General features: G+C 36.3%; 1 protein-coding gene across 6 annotated transcripts in view; it reads right to left on the reverse strand.

The window, feature by feature from the left end:
• LOC131048035 (uncharacterized) overlaps positions 1 to 27,822 on the reverse strand; it is a 298,163-nt gene that overhangs the window by 68,942 nt on the left and 201,399 nt on the right. For all 6 annotated transcript variants that reach the window (XM_059207094.1, XM_057981866.2, XM_057981863.2 and 3 more), the window contains 7 exons: positions 21,632 to 21,737; positions 21,444 to 21,515; positions 20,961 to 21,014; positions 20,699 to 20,756; positions 20,438 to 20,514; positions 8,872 to 8,942; positions 4,823 to 4,883 (listed from right to left, as the gene is read on the reverse strand). In XM_059207094.1, coding sequence (XP_059063077.1) covers positions 4,823 to 4,883; positions 8,872 to 8,942; positions 20,438 to 20,514; positions 20,699 to 20,756; positions 20,961 to 21,014; positions 21,444 to 21,515; positions 21,632 to 21,737 — 499 coding nt within the window. The remainder of the gene's footprint in view (positions 1 to 4,822; positions 4,884 to 8,871; positions 8,943 to 20,437; positions 20,515 to 20,698; positions 20,757 to 20,960; positions 21,015 to 21,443; positions 21,516 to 21,631; positions 21,738 to 27,822) is intronic.

Consider the following 27,822-nt stretch of genomic DNA (forward strand, 5'->3'; position numbering starts at 1 on the left):
CATTTGTAGGGGGCAGAGAAAGTAGAATTGAGAATAAGGATGGAGATTCGCATTTTGTGATCCGATTGATTCTCAGAGTCCTAGTTGGATTGTATCTGGCTGATAGCCTACATGTAACCAGTTAACTACCGAATGTTCTTTGATGATTATATGATGATAACCGGATAGTTTCCGGAAGTTCTAAAGCAATAATATGATCCGTTTATGTGATCTTGTTATGTTTTCTTGCTGCTTTCGTTGTGTTAGTCTTGTTGCATAAGCCGGTTGATTCTCTTTGAGGGTTTTACCGGTTATGGCTGCATCATTATCCTATCCATAGCAAGGCACAAAAGAACAAAAGGATTCAAATAGCAAAGATAAGAAACAAAAAAATAGAGACAAGGATAATGAACAAAGAAAAGAACAAAAGACTGCATCATTCTATGAGAGCTCCTCTTTGAAAGGTGATAATGTCATGTCCCCTTTTTTACAAATAATGCCATGGAGAAGACCTTTATCCTATTCTCATTTCTCATAGGCTAAAGGGTAAAGCAAGGGAAACAAATTTTAATATTATTTTAAGTTGGGAAAAGTAATTTTTAATTAAGGGGCAACTTAATTAATATTATTGATATACAACTTAATTAAATCTTAATTGGAGGGAAATTTAATCTAAGGCCCAAAGTGGAGAAGTATAAAAAGAGGGTGCCTAGTCTCATTTGGCATTTTTCATTGTGAGCTTTGGCATTTGAGTTTTGGCATCCAAAGATGAAAACCCTCGGTATGTTTGGGGTTTGAGAGGATAAAAACCTTTCTGAATTCCACATTTGGGATCAAGGATGAAAACCCTTTTGGGTGATTCCACCTAGGGATCATAATTGTGTTGATTCGTCGAGGATTTGAAGACATTTTTCAGCTTATAACAGTGTCGCTAGAATGTTTGTTGCTGATGTCATACAAGATTCCATCAATAGGGCAATTTGGTTTCCAAACAAATGTTGCTATTTTGTTGACACATCATTTTGGGAGGTTTCCACAACAATTGCAGATTTTTTATGAGCAGATTTGCTTGATTATTTATTGGATCTAAGGAGTTTATATGACAAACCCCGGCTGTTGGTTCATCAATCTTTGGAGGTTTTGGATCAGATTTGACATTGTAGGTTTCCAGCCCTGGCCACAAAGAATTTGTAGCTGTGCCAACATCATAAGCCTAATTTTCAGTCATACAACTTGAGCGCCACCTTTGGGAGAGAAATCTATCATTTCCAATCTTCTGATTGTCATATCAGCCAATGATTTGCATCATTCCAGCCCTTCTACACCATCAACAAGCTAAACATCATTATCAACCTTGTTTCAAGCCGTACCTCATTACTTGCAGGTTGAACTAGTCATATTTGCTGATCCTGGAAGCTGAAGAGGTCTGCAACAGTCAATAAGGGAGTTGTGCTATCATTTTGGGATTGCAATTTGCATTTCTTTATCCATATTTGAGGTCCCAGGTTTGGAGAAGATCCTCCAGAATTTTATTTGGCTGTTTGAAGGTCTATAGCATCTGCAAAAACTTCAATTTGCTGCTCTACCGAGCTATACAGGTCTAAAATTTGTATTATATCATCTATACCACCTAGCCATACCATTCAAGAGAATCTCTACTTAAAATTGTCATTTTCAAATCTATAATTTGTCTCAAAACATGTTCCCAGCCTTGTTATAATTTCCAGCAGTTGCATATTAATATAATTAGATTTTTGAGGGTTTCTATATTCATACATGGTACAAATTTGAGTATTTTGTGTGAACTAGGATTTTTACCAACAGTCAACATTGATAAATAATTAGTTCAGATTTGATATATGACATTTTGAGGGTTTGTGTTCAAGTGTTTTCAATTATTTTTCTTCAAGTTTATTTTGCTGTTCTAGGTTATTTTTATTTCCAGATCACAAAAAATGAAAAAAATCACAAAAATAATAAAAAGAGGACAATTACAGATAAGACTAAAAAAGAAAGGATCAAATCTGCCTTTTGCAAAAGGCTTGGGCATGATGACCACAAGCATATGAAGAAACAAGTTGATCACTTGTCACCTCTTCTTGAGGAATTGCATCAAGGTTCCTGATTCAGCCAAGCTAGGTTTATCAACAAAGGGGTCTTCTAAGGCACATGATTACAGCCAAGGAAAAGGAAGGGAAATCCCAAACTATCGTAGCAATTGTATCTCCACCGTCCACATGGATACTTGATTCAAATGCTTTGCACCATATGGCTTCTTCTCAAAATGATTTCACTTCCTTGGAGCCATGTTCTACATCAATTATATTGACAAGTGATGACACTCATCTTGAGGTTTGTGGCAGAAGGTTTATTAATGTGAGTGATGGGACATTCCAAAATGTTCTTTGCTTACCATCATTATCAACTAATCTCCTATTAGTTTACCAAATCACTCTCATTAAAATTTGTGGTTTTAAAATTTTTTGGCCCTGCTGAGTTAGGCAAGATTTAAATTTAAACCTGAAAATCAGAATAGCAGCTAAACTCCATAATAAGTAAATTTTTTTATTTTTAAAATAAGCAGCCATTGCCTGCTTGACTGGGATCTGGGTCCGGTTCACACCCTATCCATTACATCTGCAACTCCCAATAGGATGATTGTGTTCACCACCCAGTTTGTCCGGGAAGAACTTGTGCAAACCCAGGATGAGGTTCACACCCTATCCATTACATCTGCAACTCCCAATAGGATGATTGTGTTCACCACCCAGTTTGTCCGGGAAGAACTTGTGCAAACCCAGGATGAACCCAGCCGAACCAACTTGAACCCAATGCAAATCCAGATGCCCAGCAATGGTTTTTTAAAATCTTTTTTTGCATTTTTTAATATTTTTTGTGACTTTGACTAGCCCTCCTCAACCCTAAAAATGACCTCTAAAACACTTAAAACACCAAAACAACTCCATTTTTTTTTATTTCTTTTGCAAACAGCAAATATCATTCGAAGAGGCTGAGCATAGATTTTTTCTTGTTGGATCAATATAGGGCATTGAAGATTGATCCTATATTTACATATTTGTTTATATACCATTTTTGTATGGTTTGTTTATGGCACGTCATTATAAAGAGAATATATACTTAGATAGATATTTTCTGTGATGTTCTTACCAATGGAAACAATATAGTTTTCTGTAATAGGAAATGTAACAGTCAAAAATATGATCAATATACAGTTTTGTAAAGGGAATGGTTCTGAGGACACCTTAAGACTCAGATTTCTACATCCTCTCTTTCTGCTATAAAAATATTCCACTTTGGGAAGACTACAGATTTCCTGTATTTTGTATTTTTTAGCATCTGTACAATGGAACCATCTCTCTTTATTCATATAATCTTCAAAATATATTTAAAGATAAATTTACTTTGAAAATTTATAAATAAAATTTGAAAGGTTGTGACTCTTGAAGAATACCCTACAACTCTAATGAATAATCTTTAAATATCAATCCAGTACAATCGGTAAGAATCATTTTCTCTAGTACCCCCTTCTATCTTTCATTAAGTCCTTGACTGTTGAAATTCCATATTTTATCTCTGTCAAGCATGCAGACATGTAAAGTTCCACAGATATTTTGTTTACTACGTGGTTATAGCATGTCCAACTTCAAATTTGTAGTCATAATCACAAGGGTAAACGGACTTACACTTTTTGCCACATAAGAAAAATTAACTGGGCCATTCTTGTGGACCAAGTTGTGGGAAGTCCTTGAAGTGCGAAAAGGCATGTCTTTTAAAACTTAAGGTTATTACTTTATTCCATTGATGGAGTTACTAAAAGTATTTTATGCCTTGTATAGAAAAAATTAGCTAAGATGCAAAATCAGGGTCACTAGAGACACCTTTGCAGGCTATCATCCCCAAAACAGGGAAATGCTGGTATGGTGTGGAAATCGTGTTCACTGTAACTTACCTAGAACTTAAACTATTAAAACATTCCTTTTATTGCTATCCCAAAGAAAAGTAAAGGGGGATTTGACCCTACAACATTAATTTGTATTAACATAATCACTTAATTTCAACCCGTTAATAGAAAATAGCTTTAGCAGAGTAGCTTATAATTGTCAATATTGTTCCAAATGAACAGTTTCATTTTAATGTTTATATTCTTCATTTTATTAAGAATATTGGAACAAGGATTCTAATTGCCATCCCCAGTACCATTGAAAATGAGGGTAAATGAAGATAGAAATCATTGGACCATATCACTTTACCAACAATTTTCTACAATAACTTAAATAAAATATAATATACATTACAGAGTAAAAAATTCTGAATAAATAAAAAGGACATTCTTTTCCAAGTTGTGAATATAATGGGATACATTCAGGCCTCATGGATACCACTTACATTGAGCTCGTCTCTGTGAGTACTAACTGACTGGTCATTTGTTTTACCATTTCAATTTAATCTATGACAGGAACTGCATGGAATTTCCTGTAATATAGGAGAAGTGCCTGAACTTTGAAGAACCAATGTTTATTTCAAAATCATCAACTATGACTTATGACTCCGCCTAAGCAAGAGTCAATTGAAATTAGATATTGGGATCAAGACATAACTGGTAATGAAACAAAGGCTACACTGTAAACATGGAAATTTTCTATCAACCAAAGGATATTTTCTTCAGGGTTTCATGAAACATAAGATGCATACTTAACACACTTGATAGAAATAAGGACATAGTACTACAGGATTTTTGACTTCAGAGAAGATTTTCGTTCGCATATTCATATGATAAAATTCGTTTATTTAAGATATTGATAATGAACATGTATATAACAACCTGTAGCTCCTTGATTTTACAAGAACTTTGATACTGTCTTTCTTCACTATTCTCCTCAAATCTGCAATGGAAGAATACATATATATTATTCAACTAATATCTAGCATCAATACTAAAATAAGATATCCTACAGAATCTTCCATTTTCATCACTATAAGTCACAATTGAAAAGCCACAAATAGCCTTTCAAGGATTCACACAAAAAATTGTTTACTTCTTCCTAGATAAATGAAATGTTCAAACCTTGGCCTGCAGATTAGATTAGCACGGGACACTTTGGATAGACATATCTTCTAATACTATATCACTGGCATTTTTTATTTTTACATCAACAGATGACAAGAAATGGCAACTAATGAATAAAGAAAACGGAAAAAGTGAGGTAAGAATGAGCAGGAACTGTGATATCTCGAGAGAAATAACAATTCTAGGTGTAATGCCCCGCCGTTATTAAGATAATCAGCTTATTGGATTAATTGTGTGAGTTAAGTGAATTGTGAAATTTAAGTAATCTCGTTGGGAAACTCTTTAGTTGTTAGTTGATGTCTTCCGCTATGTAATCTGAATCTTTGATATCTTGTTGTATCTTAATGTTGTGTTACTTTAAAAAAAAATAAAAATTATTGCACTCCATTTGTATGTTTTAGCTTTATCCCTTCGGGGTTTCCTGGCGGGGCATTACACTAGGTAGAAAAATAACAAAACAAAATGATGTATTCCAGACACAGGATTCAATGGGACTTATGAATTCAGATTATTTGAGGTCAGCTAAATTTTTTAGTCTTCTCTTGTCCCGCTTCTGCGAGGATTTACTACTTCTAGATAACCCTTATTATGTGGTCATTTTAAACTATAGCTACAAGGAGAGAACTAGGACTGGGACTGGGACTAGTACAAAAGATCAGGACAGGTACTGGTATGCCATTTTTTCAGAAAACGGGAAAGGGATACTTACAGTGTAATAGCCTCAACCAATTTTTAAAACCAATTTTTTGCAAATTTCTCAAGTTTTAATGCATAGGCATTTCACCAAGCAGTTTGCAATAGGCTGGTCTGAATTTGTTTGAGACTTGTTTTGAATGTTTTATGAATTAGCATCATCATTATCATCTTCCCAAGCTCCTACTAATATTCATAACAAGAAACTTCATGGCAGAAAATGTCCATAAAGAAGTTATATAAATTCTTTTGCTTGCTGTTACAGAATTATATTCACAGGTTTTAAAAATGCTAACCCTTGACCCCACTAGGGGCACTACCCCCAAAACCCTTCTCCAGTTTTAAAAATCGTTTTGGGCCATGTTGGAGGGAAAAGCAACATTATTTTATTCTTTTAAATTTTTCCCAATTAAACCCAAAGTAATCGAATTAATTTATACTCCTAGTTTTCTAAGTCAATCCCTACCCTAAGTAATGCTCCCATGGTTGTAGCAACACTTGAAGACTTGTTTGAGGTATATGTGCGTGACTCCACAAAGAGCCACCAATGTGGAGCTAAGCAATACAAGCTCCTTTCTACCATAGTTCATAACTCCGTATTCTGAGTTTTGTATTTTGATCCCATGGATATCATAATCCATGAGTTTTGCACACCTAAAACACTTGACAATATTTATATATTTAAAATTGTTATTTCCTTTAGCAAAAATCTACTTTTATACATGTGATCAATGTATACATATGGATGTGACCAAAATAACTTCTATTTGATTAATTTATTGTGTCTTTAAATTTTATTTATTTAAAGGCTGCATTGATTAAAGCTTTATATTCTTAAAAATCTATATATTTCATAGTTTTTTCAATTTTCTAAGTCTTGGCCTAGTCTAAGTCTAGGTCAAAAATCAGATTCCCAAGGGCGAGTCAAGTTTGAGTCTTGTAACTATGGTTTATAACTTTATAGCATTTGCATATAAGAGGTCAATCATTATTGATCAAAGAAGCAAACATCGGGAAAAAATCGTGATCAGTCGGGATTAATTGGCAATCGGGAAGGTTCCCGATTTTTTCCCCCAAAAAATCGCAAAAAATTGGTTAACGTTTTTTTTCAGGTTTTTCAACGTTTTTTTCCCAATAAGTCGCAAAAAATTCACAGGAATAATCCGGAAAAAATCGCAAATAAGGAAAACCGGCCGCGAAACCCTAAAAAGTGATAAAAGGATGTGATAATGTGTAAAAAAATTCCGGCAACATGGGGTTGCAGGTCAACATTTTTATCCGGTGTCTAAGGGTCTATAGAATTTGTCAATCGCTCAATCCATCACGTTAGTCGCTCAAAAAAATCTACTCAGGAATGCACAGGGAAGTAAGGAAGGCATACGACAAAAAAAAATTCAATTTATTTACAATGAAAATTATAGTTTCCATAAAAGTCCAGTTTAGATTTTAATTAAATTCATGAAAATTATAGTTTAGATTTATAAACGATATCGGTGAGAATTATAGTTTCCGTTATTATCTAATCCCAACTTTTTTTTAGTGATATTAATTAATTTTTTAGTTAATATTTATAATTTTATTATGTAATATACCTACCAAGATTTTAATATTAAAATGAATATAAATTACAATATTTTTAAAATAGTTAAATAAAATTATTCAAATTAAAAATTAAAATAAAAAAATATAATATAGTTAACTATTAATGATAAATAATAGTTAAATATTTTCTATATTTAAGTTTGACTTACAAAATTAAAATAAAATATATTATAATTTAGCGTGATTTTATAATTGAATTGAATATAAATTTCAATATTTTTAAGATAGTTAAATAAAGTCATCCATACATTTAAATTTAAAATTAAAAGAAATAAAATATAATATAATTAACATTTAACAATAAATAATAGTTAAATATTTCAATATTTAAATCTGAATATAATATTAAAATAAATATATTAAATATGATTAAAAAATATTCATATATATAAATTATAACTCTTAACTATTAATCATTGCTAATATATTTTTTAATTATATTTTATATATTAACAACAATTAATAGTTAAGAATATATATTAAATATAATTAAAAAATAACAATAAATAATAATTAAATATTTTAATATTTAAATATAAATATAAAATTAAAATATAATATATTAAATACAATTGAAAAAAAATGCATATACATAAAAATATAACTCTTAACTATTAATCATTGCTAGTATGTATATATATATAAGTCTTACAAAATAGCCTATACCTGTATCCATTTTCATCCAACTTTGCAATTCATGTGTTGAAGTTTATTTTTTTGTTTGTTTACAATATCTCTATGCTATGGAAATGTCCTTAAATATTAAATAAAGCAGTTTTTATTGTTTTTTTTTCAATTTTTTACATTTTTTTGTAAATCCGATTTTTTCTCGACTTTTTCTGATGTTTTCAAAAAATCTTATTCTTTTGATTTGCCGATTAATTCCCCAAACGATTAATGCTTCTTTGATTGATACACTTATTTGACAATGCCTAAATTTTTAATTAGAAAGCAATATCTTTTGTTGGAGTCATGGAAGAACTTACAAGTGCAACAATCTAACTAGCAAGACCAAAAACCTTCCACAAGAGAAACTCAATAGAATGATGACAATAGAATAAGATAAGTTTTCTATATAGGCAAGGATAAAATACTAGTTGTAAACCCTATGAAAAACTAGAATCATCACAAGTGTCTTAATCCTATGAAATGAGACACAAAAAGTAAATGACCTAAGTAAGATTAACTAGTTGTGAATAGGTTCTAAAGTGGAAACTAGCTAGATAATATACCCTATTCACCCCAAAAAGAACAGTAATCATAAGGTTATTTAGCTAGATGTTAGCAAAAAAATGTCACTTTGGAGGAAATATGGGTACCATTTTATAATCATGGAATTTTCCAATCTAACAAATTCAATACAAGCACAAAATCGTTTATCATAATAAACATGATACAAGATACCAAACAAAGCACAAAATCAAAAGGTTCCTAATTTTAGATAAATAAAAGGAACTTGTATAAAAAAAATTGGCATAAATTTATACAATAAAATAAAATAAGCATACTTTAGAGTCCACTTGAGGTGCTGTATTTCATCTTCAATACGATCCCGTTCTTGGCGTAGCAACCGAAATTCCTGCATAAGTAACTTCTATTTCATTATTATAATAAGAAATAAATAACCATTTTCATAGAAGTCTACCATTATCATAAGCAATAAATGCCCATATGATCATAGTAGTCCAACAATTTTTTTTTTGATAAATCTATAATGAATGGCCAGTTAATTCATATTTCTTGTTGAAGAAAAACATTTCAATCAAACACTTGTATTTATAAGTATACAGAAAAACAGTATGCATCTAAAAAGAACGCCTACAACAACATTCCCAAACCTTCAACACAAACAGAGATTTTCACCAAATTTTAAGGGAAAATATTATCCAAAAAGAAATATCGAAAGATATTGAAAAATAAAATCAATCAATTCTAGGCCATCAAATAGATTTGTTAGTATTATTATTGGTATCCCTATGAAATTTCGTCTACTGTCAAAAATATTGACAGTAACAATGCCTTTTTTTGTCATATTTCCAATGTCAAGTGAGTTAGCTTTCTTGTCAAATAACCAATACATTAGGTATTGGTCTATTTTTACCAAACGTCAATGTTTGCAGATTGCCCATGGATGAATATTTCCAAATGTACAAAATCAAGTTTTCAATATTAAGGTCAATAGAGGTCTGATTCTAGATAAAGGCAAAGGTGGCAAAACTCATATGAAACTTCACCCAAGAAGAAATTATGACTGAGGGAAGAGGAACAAATTTTGGTGGCCAAGCCAAGTTGATAGGGTACCAAGGGTAACAAAAAATATACCAAATTATGCCAAGGAAGAAATTCGATTGAGTAAAACCATAGTTACTAGACTCACTAGGAATCGCCTAAACTCGACAAGCCAAAACTGGGAATTGTTTTTTGATGATTTTTGGACAAATCTTGATTTTCAAATTTTATTGATAGCACACCTAGGGCTTCTGGGCAATTTTCAAAATTGATCATACTAAGTTTGCTCCCATTCTTGGCAATTTTTTAACAAAATCATCGATACCTAGGGATTTTTTACCTAGGATTTTTGTTGTGACAGCAAGGTTTTATTTTTTTGTGATCTCGTATTGTGGGAGGGATGGTTTCATTACCTGATGTGCGTATAGCACACACGCCCCGTCATTGATAGGGACCGGTTGACGTGTATTTTGTACACAATCATACACAGAATAAAATACCCAAAGGCATCTTATCCTCTCTTGAATAAAGTCGCTAACTGCTGAAGATTCGCAAAAGGATCAGTTAGGATGACTCCAATGTTCTTTTTGGTAGGGTCTCTACGTGTGGATAAGCTCCAGTGGTATGATGTGATTTGCTGGAATCACAAGGGGACTTACATTTGATGATTGAACTTCTGATCTGCTTTGCTGGAACACAGGCTCTTACTAGCTTAGATTTGAAAAAATGGAAAAAGGATAAGGACGAAGAGAGGATCTAATCCTAATACTAAGAATGTAGGAGCAATGATTGATCTTTGATGAAACTCTAACTAGGTCTTGTTTTGACATCGCAGGACCATCTCCACAAGGCTAATGCGATCTTCGAAGGGAAGCTTTATGATGTTCAAATCATCACTGCAGGCATAAACACCATCAGGTTGATGCATATCAATGAAGAAGCGACAATTGAAGTTAAGCTTAAGCTGAATAATTCCAGTTGACTACGCAAGGCAAGTCTGCAATCAACAAACTGCTAGTAGTATGGATGTACGAATTCCACCATCAATCAAGCACATTTCTTCCACTCATCTAATAACATGAAATCAAATACGAGAAGTATAAAGACCATGCAAATTGTCGAATCGACCCATAAATTTCACCATTTCTTCAATGAAGTTACAAGTCTTTTACAACAACCTCTTGGCAACAATCTTTGCCTTCTCTCTCTACTCTACTCTAATTGCTATTCTATCAACTATATTCTAACTCTTCCAACTATCTTCTAACTCTCTAGCTATTGCTAATTAGCCTTTACAAATGAAATGTCAGGGCTTATATAGTGCCCTCAATACAATTCGATGGCTTAGATCAATTCGAGATCAATGGCCAAGATTCAACAATGAAAACCCTAATTAGGGTTTGTTACAACCATTACATAACATTTAATGCTTGACCAATGATAAAATTGTATTGCTTGGACACATGTCCTCTTTAGAAAATTCCACCAATGGATAGCTGGGGTAGGTACATCGGAGTTTGTGCCACCTTCCATGAGTTAGGTACATTGAATCTGGACGTGCTGAGGTGGACCACAATGACTGGAGGAGTGATGACTGGGATGCCACCTCATCTGACACTTGTAGCTTGCTAGATATTCAATTTGATGTCGTTGAGAGGCTATCTTTAATTAACTCTTGTTCTAACTCCTTTTGTCCTTGATGTGCAGGACGATTGATGTACCTTGCCTTGGAATACTGGATTGGAGAAGTCGCCCTTGATGACGTCAGTCCAAAGAAGGTCGTCCTTGTCGATGCTAGGCTGGAGAAGGTCGCCCTTGTCCTTGCTAGGCTGGATCGAAGAAGGTCGTCCTTGTCCTTGCTTGATCGTCCTTGATCCGGCTTGATTTTCCTTAAGGAGAGTCTTCCGACTTGTAGATCTTTCGAGCTTGGGAGTCGCCATCTTGGTACCTACACAACATTTCACAATTAATAATATATCTTGCAATCTAAAAATTAAACTTTAAAAAAAAGATTCAAGATTTTAATTAGGAAACTTCATGATAAATCTTGAGTTATCATTTCCTAATTAACCATGTAATACTTAGATTTTTCCCAAAAATGCTTAAAAAAATCAAACCTTGAATAAGGGTGTCAAGATGATTTTGCCATACCTCTTCTTGAGAAATAACTCTAAAAAATAGATGAATTTTGGCTAGGCAAAGTGTAGATCAAAGCTCTCCCTTGGATAAAATTGCGCCTCCATTAGCTAGCTTCTTCAAGATCTGGAAATTCGCCTTCAAATGTAGCAAGAAATTCGCCTCTCCCATAGCCTTCAATATGAATTTCGCCCTTCTTAGTCTCCACTCCTGGTAGAAATTGGCTCCTTCAAATTGCTCTTCCAATCGCACTTGAAATGATGAGTGAATGATGATTTGAAAATGAAATAACTCACCCCTCCTTTATAGGCGCTCACCCTCTCATTTACCTCTAGGCCGACTTTGTAAAAATAAGGCAATTAAAACAAATTTCAAATAAAAATCAAGGCCGACTTTTATAAAATATAATCCAAGCGCACCAATTTTATTAAAATTAATAATTAATTAAAATGCCTTCGTGATTAATTTTTTTGAAAAAGGCAAAATTTAATTAATAAATGTTTCATGCGCTATTTTTAAATACCAATTTAATTAAATCATTCACATTTTTATCGAATTTGGCATTTTAATGTAATTCGAAAATATTGGCGCCTAAGCATGGGAGGAATAAGGGACACTAACCATATCGCTCTGGTCCCTGGGAGAGGGACAGGAGCGATTTTGCATTTTGCTCTTGATTTTCTCACCTTTTACATTCAAAATCACTTCCTCTACGTTGAAACTGGCATCTTCATTGGGAATCTCGAGCTTGATCGATTCAATGTTGTAGATGGATGCCTCTTAAGACCATTATCGCCCTGGTCCCTTGGTGAGGGACAGGAGCGAACTTGCTTTTTCTTCCTTGGTCTTTCGCCTCTTTAATCACCAATTTATATCACAAGGCAAGTAATGACTTTGTTCTTTCATTCCACGCATACTTACTTGTCTTTTACAAGGCAAATTTGATATTTGAATGTTCATCGCCCTGGTCCCTTGGTGAGGGACAGGAGCGAACTTTGAATCCTAGCTCAAATTTGTCATTTTTTAACCTCAACTCCTTGTTCATCACCTTTCTAATGACGTTTTCAATCTTGTGTAACTTTGATTTGATGTAGTTTTTGAAAGAAATGACCAGTCTAATGAATATCGCCCTGGTCCTTGACTGAAGGACAGGAGCGAACTTTGGTTTATGGTGCAAATCTTCCATCATATTGATATCAAATTGTCTTCAAGGCGTAAAATGATGTCCTTTGTTCCTTCTTGAACGTATGAAATGGGAGTGACATTCAACATTTAAGCACATTTAGACATTTTGCTCTGGTCCTCGACTGGAGGACAGGAGTGAACTTCCATTTATAAGCCCATTCGTGCTTTGCCAATCTTCAAACTTGTCTTCAACGGACTTGTCATGCTCCCTTTCACTTATCTTTGACATGAAATTCGTTTCGACTTGGCGAGAAATTTGTCTAAGGAAGAAATCGCTCTGGTCCCCTGGAGAGGGACAGGAGCGCCTAGGACAATATGGCCTTCACTTGGCGTCTTGCAATCTTCAAATTATCTTCAATGGATTCATTATGCCCCTTTTGCTTGCCCCAAACTTAAAACTTACTTGATCTTCGCCCAAAACCTGTCTTATAAGGAAAATCGCTCTGGTCCCTGAGAGAGGGACGGGAGCTATCACTTAAATTCGCCCTAGTCCCTTGGTGAGGGACAGGAGCGATTTTGCTTCTAGGGTCAATTTTCCTCATGATTGCGCTTTCAAGTTATATTCAACTGATAAAATGTATCTCCTTTGATCTTCTCAATTCGCGAAATCGTTCAAATCTTTCAAGGACAAGGCAATTTTGGATTTCAAGCTCCGGTCCTTCAGTGAGGGACAGGAGCGATTTTTGTCCTCCAGGCCCAAATGCTTCACTTTTCACCATGAAATGTCTTTGCTAGGGAAGATATCATCCTGCTTCATGCTATGAATAAAAGTTAATGTCCAAAAAAAGGTCTAAAATTGTATATATAAAGAAAAGCGCTTTGGTCCTTCAGTGAGGGACAGGAGCGAATTTGACCTTCTAGGCAAAAACTTCATCATTTCATTGTTTTTGATCAAGTCTGGATGCTCTATCATGCTCATTTCGTCCTCCATCATGCTTTTGATGTCTCAATTTGTCCAAACAAGGTCAGGAATGACTCCACTAAGCCTTTTCGCTCTGGACCCTTGGTGAGGGACAGGAGCGCTTCGCCTTGGTCCTCCTGAGAGGGACAGGAGCGAAATTCGCTCTGGATCCTCAGTGAAGGACAGGAGCGAAATTTGACTTTTCGAACTCTCTATCAGGACAATTTTAATGGAATATAACATTTAAGTATAAGTGACATTTCCTTCTATGTTTCTTCTTTCTTATACTTTAAGTTATACTCCATATATACTTTCAGGATGTTTGAGAGTGGTTTCAGGCCTCCAGGAGTTATATTGCAAAATCTAGTTTTTGGAGGTTTTTCAGTTTCCAGACTTAGTCAAATTCAAGATCAGGACATTCCGGACTTAGCCAAATTTGCTATCTTATTGATCTCCCCGACAACACTCAAAATGCAAAGGCTAACTAACAAAACCCTAAAAGACCAAAAAACAAACCCTAAAAAGCAAAAAAGCAAGGGTCCCCATTTGCAATGGGGCGATGTGTGAAAACGTCACAACAGGACCCCCCGTGTTGTGTCTGTATGCTCGATAGGAGAGAAGAAGGCCTATGGTGATGCAAGGTTCGACCAAACCAGTTCTTCTATAATGTCTTCAAAATCGCCCTCACAAGCCGAAAGGAAAGGAAATCGCAAAAGTTCACCAAATCCCCAATCTGCCCGAACACTCACAAAATATCCTTTCAGGCCGAAAAATGAGGCTAAGTGTAAATCACGTCAAAGTTTGCACAAGGGCCCTCTAGCCCGAAAATCGCATAACTCACGAAAAGGCTTTTATGTCAGTTGTGGACAGTTATGTCCAACTACTGGATAGACTCAAATTGAATCTAATTAGTTGCAAGTAGTTGAGATAGTGGTTGGATAGATGACTGGGAGTTTAATAGGCGTGGGTTAAAGCTGCCAGCTTCTGGAAGGCAAATCAGGACCCTTGGATGTAGTCCATCCTAGCCTCTGATCCATATTGTAAAATCTATAAAAGGCAGGATGCCTCTCATTGTAAAGGGTTAGATGGTTAGAATTTTCTAGTTAGATTTTAGAAGTTAGAAGGTTAAATTTTAGGAATAGCATAGAGATGTTGCAGAAATTGTTGTAACAGGCAGCTGAAATCAATATATAGACATTGATTCGGTGTTTATCATGTTGTTTTCATTCTGTTTGCATGGTTTCTTTCAGCTAGTTAAGTTTAGAGTGCAGGGATTTTAATGGTGAAGTGTGGAGGGGTATTTGATGCATTTCTGGTTCATACCATTGGGGGTCTGTTGATTGTAGGTCACCGTGTGGGCTAGTCTGAACCCGAACTGTGCTTAGTTCAATTGCAGGTGTTCGTCTTAGGCTGCGCCAAAATTGGGTGCCTAAAACGAGTATATCCAGCCTGAAAATCCTTCATCCCTTGGAGCTTGCACCGTTTTTGTCTAGTTGTGAGGGTATCTCTGGCGAAACAAGAATTGGTTTATCGAAATCTGTCTACCTGCTACATCAGTTGTTATCATCCTTGTCCTTAGGCTTCCTGAACCCTTCCCTTTTCATTTTATTTTGCAGCTCGAAAATCGCAGCAGACCAGCTTGTTGCAAAATATAAGTCCCCTTGTGCTCCCAGCAAATCACATCAAACACTGAGTAATCCTGCAGTCAAGACCTGACAACCGGAACCTTGAGGTCATCCCCCATTGATCAATTTAAAACAACATTAGGGATTTCCTTATCTCAAGAGAGGATAGGATACTAAGCATTCTATTCTGCGTTGGCCAGATGGAGTCGTAGTTCCGCGATTTTAGCCACGTCAACATTACCCAACATACCCAACATGTTGAAAAGCACATAATACTTCACTAGAAAAAAATATGACACATGGAAACAACACATGCTCACAATCTTCGAGTACAATTGCCTTGATAAGATCGCCTTTGGTACTAAAACTTGACCAACAATTGCAAGTAAAGACTAGGACAAGTTTGATTTTGATGAGTGTAATCATGAAGTTGTCATGCTAATCAAGTTATCAGTAATAGATGAATTTTTTTGAGATTCCATCAAGCAAAACCTCAAGGGAGATTTGGAAGCACTTGCGATATGTGCACAAGATGTCAAATAAAGGTAAGGTTTTCTTTCTTAGGAATATGCTTTTCTCCATCATTATGGATGAGAACATGTTCTAGCATGAACATTTGATGAAGATTAAGGACATTCATGATCACTTGGCAGTTATTGGTCATGATATGGAAGAAGAAGAGATATTGGTAATTACACTCAAGAGCTTGCCACAGACATATGAGCATTTCATAGAAACACTCAATCTCTCATCTACCAATGTTGACCTAAAGTTGAATGATTTATGCAACACCCTCTTGCAACAAGACAAGTGGAATAGGCCTTTGCAACCAAAGACAAAGGCAAAGGCAAGTAGCCTCAATAGAAAAGTCAAGGGAATTGTGATGATACTTTAAAGAATATGAAAAATATTACATGTCACTATTGTTTGATAAATGTCAATGAGTGAAGTACAAAAACTTGGTAGAATTTGTAAGGTACTTTACAATGCATTAGCCAATTTTTTGCTATATAAATAGCAATCTACTCTCACCTCAACTAGTTCAATGAGAGTAATGTGACTATTCTCAAAATTCTCTTGCAATTGTCTCTTATTTCTCTATTTACGATTCTCTCTTTGTTCCACTATTTTGATCTTTGATCGTTTGTTGATTGGAGATGTATTTGATCTACACCCAACACCAGATCTTGGTTTGGTTTTGTTGACGTGGCTAAAGTCGTATCGCTACAACTCTATCCGGCCAACGCATAATAGAATTTACTCGCTGAGTATCCTATCCTCTCTCGAAATAAAGAAATCCCTAATGCTGTTTAGTTGATCAAAGGGGACAACCTCAAGGTTCCAAATGTCAGGTCATGATTCAAGGATAGCTCAACAATTGATGTGTTTTGTTGGGAGCACAAGGGGCCTTACATTTTGCAACAAGTTGGTCTACTGCGATTCTGAGACTACAAAATAAAAGCAAAAGAGAAGGGATAGGAGACCTAAAATTAACTAGATTGATATGTGGGTAGACGGAGTCGACATAACCAATTCCTACTTGGCCAGAATAACTCACAACCTCACAAGAACAGTGCAATCTTCAAGGCGACTTAGAAGATTTTCAGACTGCAGGTGCATGCCTAAGCACCCAATTCTGGTGTAGCTCAAACGAACACCTGCAATTGAACTAAACACAATTTTAAAGGCTCTGACTAACCATACACAAGGATACACAATCAGTAGATCCCCAATGGTGTGAACCCTAATCCATGAAATACCTGCACACCAAAAGGATCTATCTAATCTGCTGAATGTAATGTCCCTAATTTTAATAAAGTGACTTAATTAAGTTAAAATGCCCCCCCTAAGTTAAAATGCCCCCCTTATAGCAATTTCAGGCGAATGTAATGTCCCTAATTTTAATAAAGTGACTTAATTAAGTTAATTAATTAAGTGGTCCTAAATTTTAAATAATATCATAAGGACTTATTTAATTAATTAATTAAATTATTAAATAAAGGGGCCCAAATTAATAAAATAATAAACTATTGTCGGTTTGCTTGTAACCCTTCAGGAAACTTCCCGAAGCTCTTTATAAGGCCGAGTTTGCCATAGTTGTAAAAATGGTATGGTGAATTTGATGTTTTCTTTGTATTTGCGAATTCCAATTGGAGTTCCGTTCTATTGCAATTTCGGAGGTGCAAGAACCTCCCTGTTCTGTAATTGCAATTTCAGTGGTTAGCAGCCACCCTAGTCTGCCGTTGGAGATATCATTTCTGATATTTCACTTTGTACTTCATTGTCGGATCTATCTCTACCGTGTGGAAATATAATTACATATATTTAGTTCTTGGCCATTGCATGTTGTTGGTGTATACTCTGTGTTGATAATTCATTCTCGTACCTACAATAATCTTATCAACGGAGGTGATATCTACGATTGGTAATCCTGCCGAGAGTGAAACCCACCAAAGGTGTAGTACGACGAGAGTGTAATCCTGCCAAGAGTGAAACCCGCCAAAGGTTAGTACGCTGAGAGTGTAATCCTAGTGAGAGTGAAACCCACCGAAGTTATAGTACGCCGAGAGTGTAATCCTGCCGAGAGTGAAACCCACCGAAGGTGTAGTACGCCGAGAGTGTAATTCTACAGAGAGTGAAACCCGCCAAAGGTGTAGTACGCCGAGAGTGTAATCTTGCCCAAGAGTGAAACCCGCCAAAGGTGTAGTACGCCAAGAGTACAATCCTACCGAGAGTGAAACCCGCCGTAGGTGTACTACGCCGAATGTGTAATCATGCTGAGAGTGAAAACCTGCCAAAGGTGAAATTCAGGTACCATGCAGTTGGGTACATTACAGCGAATTAGTGATTTTGAGAGATTTTAATTCAAAACATCTCCCTTTTGCAATTTCGGCCATTCAAGCCCTTTTGCGAGATTTTGCTTAAGTCAAAAAGGGACATTTTAAAATTTCGGCCTTTTGGGCCAAAATGCAAGACTCTTGCCCTTTGCGAGAAACTCGGGAATTTCAGAGAAAATGATTCCAGCTAAATGGAAACCCTTCCACGATTTGTTTTGAATGATTTCGGCTCAAATGAAGACCTTGGCGCAAATTTGACTGTTTCACCCTATGCGAGATTTTGAACTTCCATTGTTTTTCGGTTTGCAAGATATTAGTCTTTGAATGACTTTCGGCAATTAAAGGACTTTGTGCAATTTGGCTTCTATTTCTTACCCTTTTCGGCCTCTAAGTAAATTTTGAGAGCCTTGTCTTACATTTCGGCCTTAGAGGCCGATTTGAAAGTCTTTTAAGTTGCCAACCTCTAAAGTTTAAAATGTGAACTTGATGTCTTTCCCCTTTTTCGGCTTATGAGACCATTTCAGTGCGATTTAGTCATTTTAAGTTTTCCGCCTATTTGAGTCGAAATGGGCGACTTATTTTTTATGATTTTCGGTTCATTGGGCCGAATTTAAGCGACTTTAACTCTTTATTATTTTTGGCCCAAAAGACCCCTTTTGCACAATTAAAAAGTTGTTGAAGCTTTTCGGCTAGATGACTTATCATGCGAATTTAGTCTTTTGTTTAGTTTCGGCTTACGAGGTCAAAATGCGACTTTAGTCCCTCTCTATCCGCTTTTCCATTATCGGCTCAAGAGGTGATATTGCAAACTTTGGTTCTTCTTCTTTACATTTTCGGCCCTATAGCTTCAGAACTGCGTGGGCATTCTAAGGGTTTGTCGGCCTTTTGAGAGATTCTTATTAGCCTAGTTTTTCGCTAAAAATGTGCGACTCCGCACGACTTTGCCCCTTTCGGCTTCTTTGGTCATTTTGTGCGCTTTGGCCTTTGTTTCATCCTTTCGTCTTATATGGGTCAAGATGGCGCGATTTTGGTTTTAGTTCACTGTCTAAGTTTTCAACCTATTGAGCCCTTTTGCGCAACTTTTTGTTTTGAATATTTTCAGCTCAAAGTTCATCAAAATGTCAAACTTCGCTTTTAACGTTAGAATTGCGTGTTTATGGAATTCGGCCATTTTGATAGAAATGTGCGAACTAGGGTATATTCGCCCTTCCTGTAAGTGAAATCGGGATTAGAAGCAAAATAGTGCGATGTTTCCATCTCAACTTGGCTCGGCTTCAGGTCGACATTTGCAAAGGGAATTACGAAGGCGACTAGGAGGAATTGTGGAGATGTTGACTCATTTAGCCGAATTTCACCCATCTGACTCAACCTTACATTATTCATTGTGCTTCCCAGCCATATAAGATGCGAATTTTGGGATATTTTGGTACTTGGCAAGTGCGAGGTGAGAATGAAACAAATGAATTTCACTTGTCTTGAATATGTCGGGTTTGAGGCTCAAATAGCACGCGACACTCACTAAACCTTACTCTAATAGACTTCGGCTTTGATAGGCATTTTGAACGCAAAACCCATTACTCCTCTCTCTCTCTCTCTAGCAGAAAGTCAACAAAAAAACAATGGGGTCCCCTGAAGCAAAGCAGGGTGTGCATAACGCACAACAGGTTCTTGCTTCTCACAAAATCTAACATGTTCAACAAAAAATCAACGACCACCTTAGATGTTAGATCACTTCAACTCACTTGGTGAAGTAATTACTTGACCTCTCCATAATTTGACCTATAAAATCAATGACCCATTGCTAGAAGGATCTTCAACTAACATTGACACAAAGGGAAAGGCACCTACAAATATTAATTTACTTAAGAATATTTGGTAGGGATCACAATTCCCTAATTTCATACTATTAGAATAGGTCCCAACATAGCATATATGCTTCAATAATACCTTGTTATTGGAATATTTAGACAGAGATGGATTGCTGGAAGGAGATTTGAATGATGAAAATATGAAAGAAGAATGAAAGCACAAGGAGTATGCATGAAACCAATTCTATAATATAATATTCCTATTAATTATAAGTTTGCAAATTCTGGCAAGATAGAACTCCCAAAAAGTAAATATATATTTTGCATTGAAGAAAATATGACGACCATTGCACCTTACGAATACCCTTTGTCTCAAAGAGCAGCTCCAATTCTCTTTCAAGCTCTGGCACTACAAGCATTGTTCTCCAACCTGTTTCAAAAAAACTTATTTTAATAAAACTCAATTCTTCATGTAGCTCGAAATATTTTTTGTCAAACAGTGAAATGGATGCACACTATGAAAGCGAAATTCTTTACCTCAAGTCTAAGTATCTTGAATGCAGCACATTCCTCAATTTAAAAGCATCAAATGGAGAGGCATAAAGAATGCATACCAAGCTGCTTCTTGCTGCGCAGTATGTCTCCATAAATGTGGTCTCCAACATATAAAACCTGAAGCATTTGGATATGCATTTACAGCAATATATTCAATGAGTATGATACATCAAAGCAAAAATAATGCCTTGAGAAGGCGTTAATTCATGTTTGATCTCAAAGAAATAAACCTACCATTTCGGTTTTCATCCTAGATATGGAGTTATCTTAAAATTGAGAGACAAAAATCTAGGAATGTGAAGAGGCAACAGCTAGACACACCTGAGAACTGGCTTCAATTGAAAGAAGTTGATGAAGATGACCAACATTACCTCCCTAAAGACATCCCTTTAATAAATTAGTACATATAAGTTACTAAAATTCTCAGAATTAACATGTAGGGAGCTCATGTCTTGAACTAACATATACTATAGCCAGCAATAGTTTCCAATTGATTATTATTTTTCTGTTCTTTTACATAAGAGTAACAAGAGCATTTTTAAACAAATGGTGCTATTATAGAATAAGTTGTTAATATGCACATCAGTTGGGTCCATCAATAACTGATTCACAAAAAATTCAGATACAGTCGATCCAAAATCAACAAAACCCCCATGCATAATATCTTAACATGTGCCTTTGCAGCTCAAATTCACTCTCTAAGAACCTATGTGTAGTGCAGACATCTGCATCTCTTATCTCTCTCTGCACTCTCATGTATTCTATATTTGCCAATACATGTGTTTGCAATACCAAAAGAATTACCTGAAATACCCTGCATCCCTGCTTTACCCCCTTTTCAGACAGTGATCTTCGGCTTAACCCAGTTCCTCCAATCTTAAGAAGACAGAAACAATAATCTGAGAAAACATAAATAAAACAGGATATGTTCTAATACAAGTATAAAATTACAAATAACACTAACAAATGAAAAATGACTGCAATCATCAAACCTGTGGAAGAGGAGTGCCATTATCTGTGTTCTGTAGCATTCCTGTTCGGATATCCACTTCAAACAGTGGAGAATTATTCCCATCCATAAAGAAGCTAGGCTTTGCACTGCAACAAAGAGAAAAATGCATGCTTCAGCAACTAAACTAGAGAATGAGTAGCCTAGCAAATTGTGATCACTAAAACCTCAGAAAACTTAAGCCTTCAAGAAAATCTCTGATCTAAATGAAAAAATAGGATCAAGAGAATCTCCAAAGAATACTTGGATGAGAATGGTTACAGTTTTTGCTGCATTTTCAGTTTTCTAGACCACTGAAGAAAAAAAGAGTTCAAAAGTTCCAGCTTGTATTCACCAATATGTTCTCATGCTCTCACTAGATAATTATGTTTTTTAGTTGCTAAAATTCCTAATTGCTGTGTTAAGAAGTGTGCTACATCATGTCATGAATCCCAGACTAAAAAAAATTCTTCTAATTGGCTATACAGCTGCAACCATATAGAATACACAATCCCACGTGAAATCTGTGTCCAAACCCTGCAGCCGACTACTGATAGAAAATTTTGCATGTTACAAAATTGTTTCTTCCATTTTTGAAACTCAATTGAGGCAGTATACATTATTTGAGATCAAGTAGACTAGTTTCTCTCATATTTCATTTTTGCATGACCCATTCCTATTGTTGAAGGGCATATGCTCTGGTAAAACCATGCAAATTCAGCTGGAGGGACACTGAAACTCTAAATCAGAGGTTGTCTGATATCCAAAGAAATAATAATTGCTGCGCCAGAGAGTCACATGGATGAACTTGAACAGTTAATCAGACAGGTGAATATAGCAGAGCCCCGAGTATAAAACCTTTAAAGACATGTTAATGTGTTTTTGAGTGACTTTTATAGTGTGGTGCTTCATGTCAATCTTATAGAATCATCATTCTTGTATTTAACTTTATTTCATGCCTCTCTATAGGAGCCATCATCAAGGTAAAGAAAGAAACCTATGCTTGAGCAAAAGAGAAGAGTAAATCTGTAATTATGCTCATGGCAACGACTAAGGTAGGACATTGGCCCATGTCCAAGGATATTTGGGTTGATATTCCTTGGTAGGAAAGGTGGAGGATGAAGAGCATTTTATTTTTAGATGTCTCATTTACTATGAGATCTGTGTTAGGTTTTCTTGTTTACATAGAGATTCAATAGTTTCCTTGTCCACCTTATGTTATGTTGACACGAGGTGCTTTTTGGAGGTTATTACTTTCTATATAGGACATTATAGGGGACCTCTAGGTTACTGGGACGATTATATTCATCTTTTATCCTATCCCAAACATTTGTTGTGTTAACTTACTGTCCTTTGAATGCAGCTTATCCACAACTAAGCAGTGATACTTATCTCAGAATTTTAGCCCTGTGTTGCTATAGGGTTTCCCAGTCCTTCCCTCACATATCAAGGATTGTGGATCTATTTTTACTAGGGGTTGTGGACCTTCCAGTTCTTCTATCCAACAAGGTGGGCCATGATGTCAAGCACGAATTACTGTTTTCCTCTCCAGTCAGAGGGACTTGCAATCATTGGTAGTTAGGGGGCATTCCAAGGAAGTCTGTTATTTATTTTAGCATATCAACTTGTCTCTTCTGAGACAACACAATATGAAACTGTATGTGAGGATTGTTGATATGTGTTTTGTGACACTCACCAACACATAATAATGTACCAAGTATTCTATCCTCTCTTGAACAAGGAAACTGTTGTCATTTTATGACACCCTTGGTCCATCTGTGAGAACCGATCAGAGATATGTTCCATGGACCAGTGCGGCCCCAGTTGATCAAGGAGAGAAGAATCATAAGGTGTGAAGTGTTGCCTTGTCTGGAGGAAGTTCCTCCCTTGGCCCTCTCTTTCTCCTTTTCTTGGAACTCCAGAACCCCGAGGTTCCGAAGTTCTTTGCCCTTGTCTTCTTCCTTCTTCCTGCTCCGGAACTTCGGAACCCTGAGGTTCCAAAGTTCTTTGCCTTAGCCGCTTTCTTTCCTTTTGCCCGGAACTCCGAAACCCCGAGGTTCCGAGGTTCCTTGTCCCTTTCCTCCTTCCCTCTTCGGAACTCCGGAACCCTGAGGTTCTGAAGTTCCTAGCCTTCCTTTCCTTTGCCTCTTCTCTTAAGTTTCTCCTTTGCCCAGAACTCCGGAACCCCGAGGTTCCGAAGTTCCTCTCCTTTTTACCCTTTCTTCTATCCTTGCCCGGAACTTCGGAACCCCAAGGTTCTGAAGTTCCTCTCCTCTTTGCCCTTTCTTCTATCCTTGCCCGGAACTCTGGAACCCCGAGGTTACGAAGTTCCCTTTGTGTAGTTCCCCGGAACTCCGAAACCCCGAGGTTTCGAAGTTCCCTTCCCTTGCCTTGCCTGGAACTCTAGAACCCCGAGGTTCCGAAGTTCCCTCCTAGCCCTTCTTTCTTCTTCCCGAAACTTCAGAACCCCAAGGTTCCGAAGTTCTTTCCCCTTTTGCTTCTCTCTCTAGTCCCTCCGGAACTCCGGAACCCCGAGGTTCCAAAAGCCTTTCATTTTCTTCTTTTGTCTATCCCGGAATTCCGAAACCCGAGGTTCCGAAGTTCTTCTCTTGTCTTCCTCACTTTGGGAGTCCGAACTTCCGAAGTCTCCGGGCTTCCTTCTGACAGGCGACACTTCCGGATGGCGTGATCGACACTTAAGGCTTTAAATGCTCCGACAGTTTTGGTGACTTATGCACTTTTTTTTGTGGAGCCACAGGGGTGCATTTAATGTTTTTGGCAAGATTTCCATCAAGAGAGGTACGGGGCCATGCTTGGTGACTTGTGTCATGACTGCATACTCTGACTTTGGAAGGTCAGTCAATCCACCTTCTCAAGGATTGCCCTTTGTGGATATGACTAGGTTGCTTGCATGTACAAGTCAAGTGCATGCACTTCCCTGCACTTCCAGACTGACATGCAGGGATCATGATCACCATTGTAACCCATTTTTCTATATAAGGCTGTTAAGCCTCATTGTAAAGGGTTCTCTTGCTGCTGCCTGGAGTTTTCTTATGCTCTCCTCTTCTCTTGAAGACTTGTAATCTTTGCATTTCTGCAACTGTAAGATTGGTGTTTGGCCTTATGACTAATTGAAGAACACTATTCTTGTCTTCTTTCAACCTATGTATGTTGTGTATGCTTTCTTACCTTCATCATAGGCGCCATGTTGTGGCTCTTTCTCTTCATATATGTTGTGTTAACTGGTTTTCTGAGTGTGACTTGTGGGAATCCTTCTCCCCTCTTCGCATTCAGTGGATTCTCACCTTCATCTATGCATTGGGGTTACTCATATAATTGAAAGTTGTGCATCTTTAGGGTGTTTCAATTAATTACTTTGTCATTTAGGTAGGGAGAGGAACTATCTCTTCTTGGTGCATCACCTTCCTTGTTTCAAGCAATTTCTCTCTTCTCTTTTCCTCTACAAGTTGTTAGGGTAGGCTCAGGAGTTAGCTTTGAAGTGTTGAGTTGGTTCAACACCTGCACCTAGATAGAGAAGGAAGTCGGCCTTCTCTGGAGATTCAACCCCTTGCGCAAGGTCCCACACTTCGGGGTTGTTTCCATGTTTCACAAGGTTGCTGAGTTGATAGCTCAGCAAGGGTGCAATTTTGTGATAACAAAAACCTCAAACGCTAAACAATGTGATCAAATAAGGCAACCCCAAGGTTTAAAAATGTGAACGATGCGACTTTATGATGGATAGACTCAGTGAAAATATGTAATTTGTTGATATCACAAAGGGACTTACACAATTGTTTAGGGACTTATCGATTCTTTTCCTTTGAAAACGTATGATTTTGCAAAAGAGTTCTCCAATTAATTCTATGAAAGATCTTTTGAAACAAAATGCAAAAAGGATGAGGGTTTAGGAATCTAATCTACTTCTAACAATGCAAGAAACTATTGATGACTTAGTGAAACGAAACCAAGATTTGCTTCACCATGAGTAAACAACTACACAAAGATGATGCAATCTTCAAGGGGTATGCAAATGATTTTCAAATCACTTATACACATCAACACCATAGGCATGCAAATCAATGAGCATAAAGCAATTGAAGTTCAGACTAACCATGCACTGCAACTTGCAAACAACAAATTACAAATGGTATGAACATATAGGTTTCACCATGAATCAACAACAATATCTTCCATTCAACTACGCAACTTGATGTAAATAAATCTTAAACCAATTGAGAAGTAGGAAACCATGCTAACATCCCAAAACAACACAAGTTCTCACCAAGCTTCAATGAGTTTGCATTTATTCTAGCAGTATTTCGACAGCAATTTCACAAAAGTTTCTTGCTACAAATTAAATGAGCAAGCCTTATATAGGGCTTTTAATTACAAATGAAGGACCCAAACTGATTCTAAATCAATGGCCAAGATAAATCAAAGAAACCCTAAGGTGAGGTAGTTACAACTACCACCTAATCTACTAACTTTTATTAAATATAGACCAATGAAAAATAAAGTATCGTCCTTGGCACAAATTGTGAGCAAGAGAAAATAGGAAAATTCAATGCCACCTAGGACTATAACAAACTATCTTCTAGGAATGTGTACCCCTTATCTCTTTCATTGATAGCAAATTCAACGAATCTAGACATAATGATGTCAAGCTCATCCATTGGTAGACTTGGTGTGGCCTCCACCTTCTACTCTATGATCGACAAGTCAATTGTACATGTGGCAAATAATTTCTCCCATTCCGATCGTTGGTCTTGAACACTATTCATGAAAGTCATGAATGAAGAAGCATCCTCCAAATGATCCTCTAAAATGGAACTTGTGGCCTTGGAGAACACAACTTTCATTTGATCTTTCAATTAACCCACATACATGTCTAGATCATCATTCACTTCTTTTCCAAGCATTACCTCCGCAACAAGAAATGGTGATAGGCTAGAGGTGTTTCCATCACTCTAATTCTATAAAGTGAACATGACACAATGTACAACTTTAAATAATGTTTTAAGAATTGTTTTCAGCCAATTGCACTTTGCTATCATTGCCGACATTTTTGCCCTTTTGGAGTGACATCGCCATTGAGAAAGCATGACTTGACTTGACTATTTTAAATTGCACTTTATAACCATCATTAACAGCTAAATTGCACCTTTAGTGTGGCCATGCCAAAAGTGCAATTTGCACTTGGATGCTTTTCCTATTTTCCTTTGTCACACTTTTCATCCATCATTGTCATTTGAGTCACTCTTTTGGAATGGATAATCCATTAGAAAGATGTGACATCTCTACCATTACTATTAGAATGCTTTCCTTATTAGAGTCATCACTCACATTTTCTTGTTTGGATAGAGTGTTCAAAAGACTTCAAAAACCATTACACCCCATTGTCCTTTCCTTTTGGCCTTGCTTGATAAATTCATAGTTTGTCATTTCTCGTCCATGAATGATTTGTGAATGCAATTAGTAGACAACCTAGGCCAAAACCTAATAATTTTTTTGATAGGGAGGATAACTTAGCTAACATTGACAATGTTACCAAGAATGACATGAAAAATGAATCTCATAGGGGTACCAATTTTGGTAGTAATAGTAGCTCTTTTTGGGCATCATGGACATACTTAGGCCAAAGGAGAACTTCAAAATCTCTAAAGAAATCAGTACTATACAAAATCTTGATCCATTCGCCAAAAACTCCCATCAATTGGAGGTCCGAATTCCTTTTTCTTTTGATTTTTTCTTCTCTTTAGAATGCATGTATTATGTATTATTGACCTCTTTAGCAAACGTCATAAAAGTTTCTTGACGCATATCTCATTAAGAATACTAGCTCTTGGATTTTCACATTTCTCAACAATGAATTAAGACTTGAGAGTTGGATCAAGCTATATCTTCTTTCCCTTCTCTAGAATCATTGTCGAAGAAAAATCAAGTTAAATCTACCCACCCAAGTATTTGAAAAAACCCTCTAAAGCATTCCATGGATAGATAGAATATCAAATACTAATATTGTCATCATGAATCTCTTTCTTAGATAACCTACTAAGGCCACTTGTGTCTCTCTCAATTGGCCTACCAATGATTCTAACTTGGATTCCAATGAGTAATATTTTCCTACAATTTTTGTAAATGAGAAACCCAAAGCATCCATGACATTTGAGGGATCCTTAAGTGCTCCTCATCACC

This window comes from Cryptomeria japonica, chromosome 6, assembly GCF_030272615.1.
Source record: "Cryptomeria japonica chromosome 6, Sugi_1.0, whole genome shotgun sequence".
NCBI lineage: Eukaryota > Viridiplantae > Streptophyta > Pinopsida > Cupressales > Cupressaceae > Cryptomeria > Cryptomeria japonica.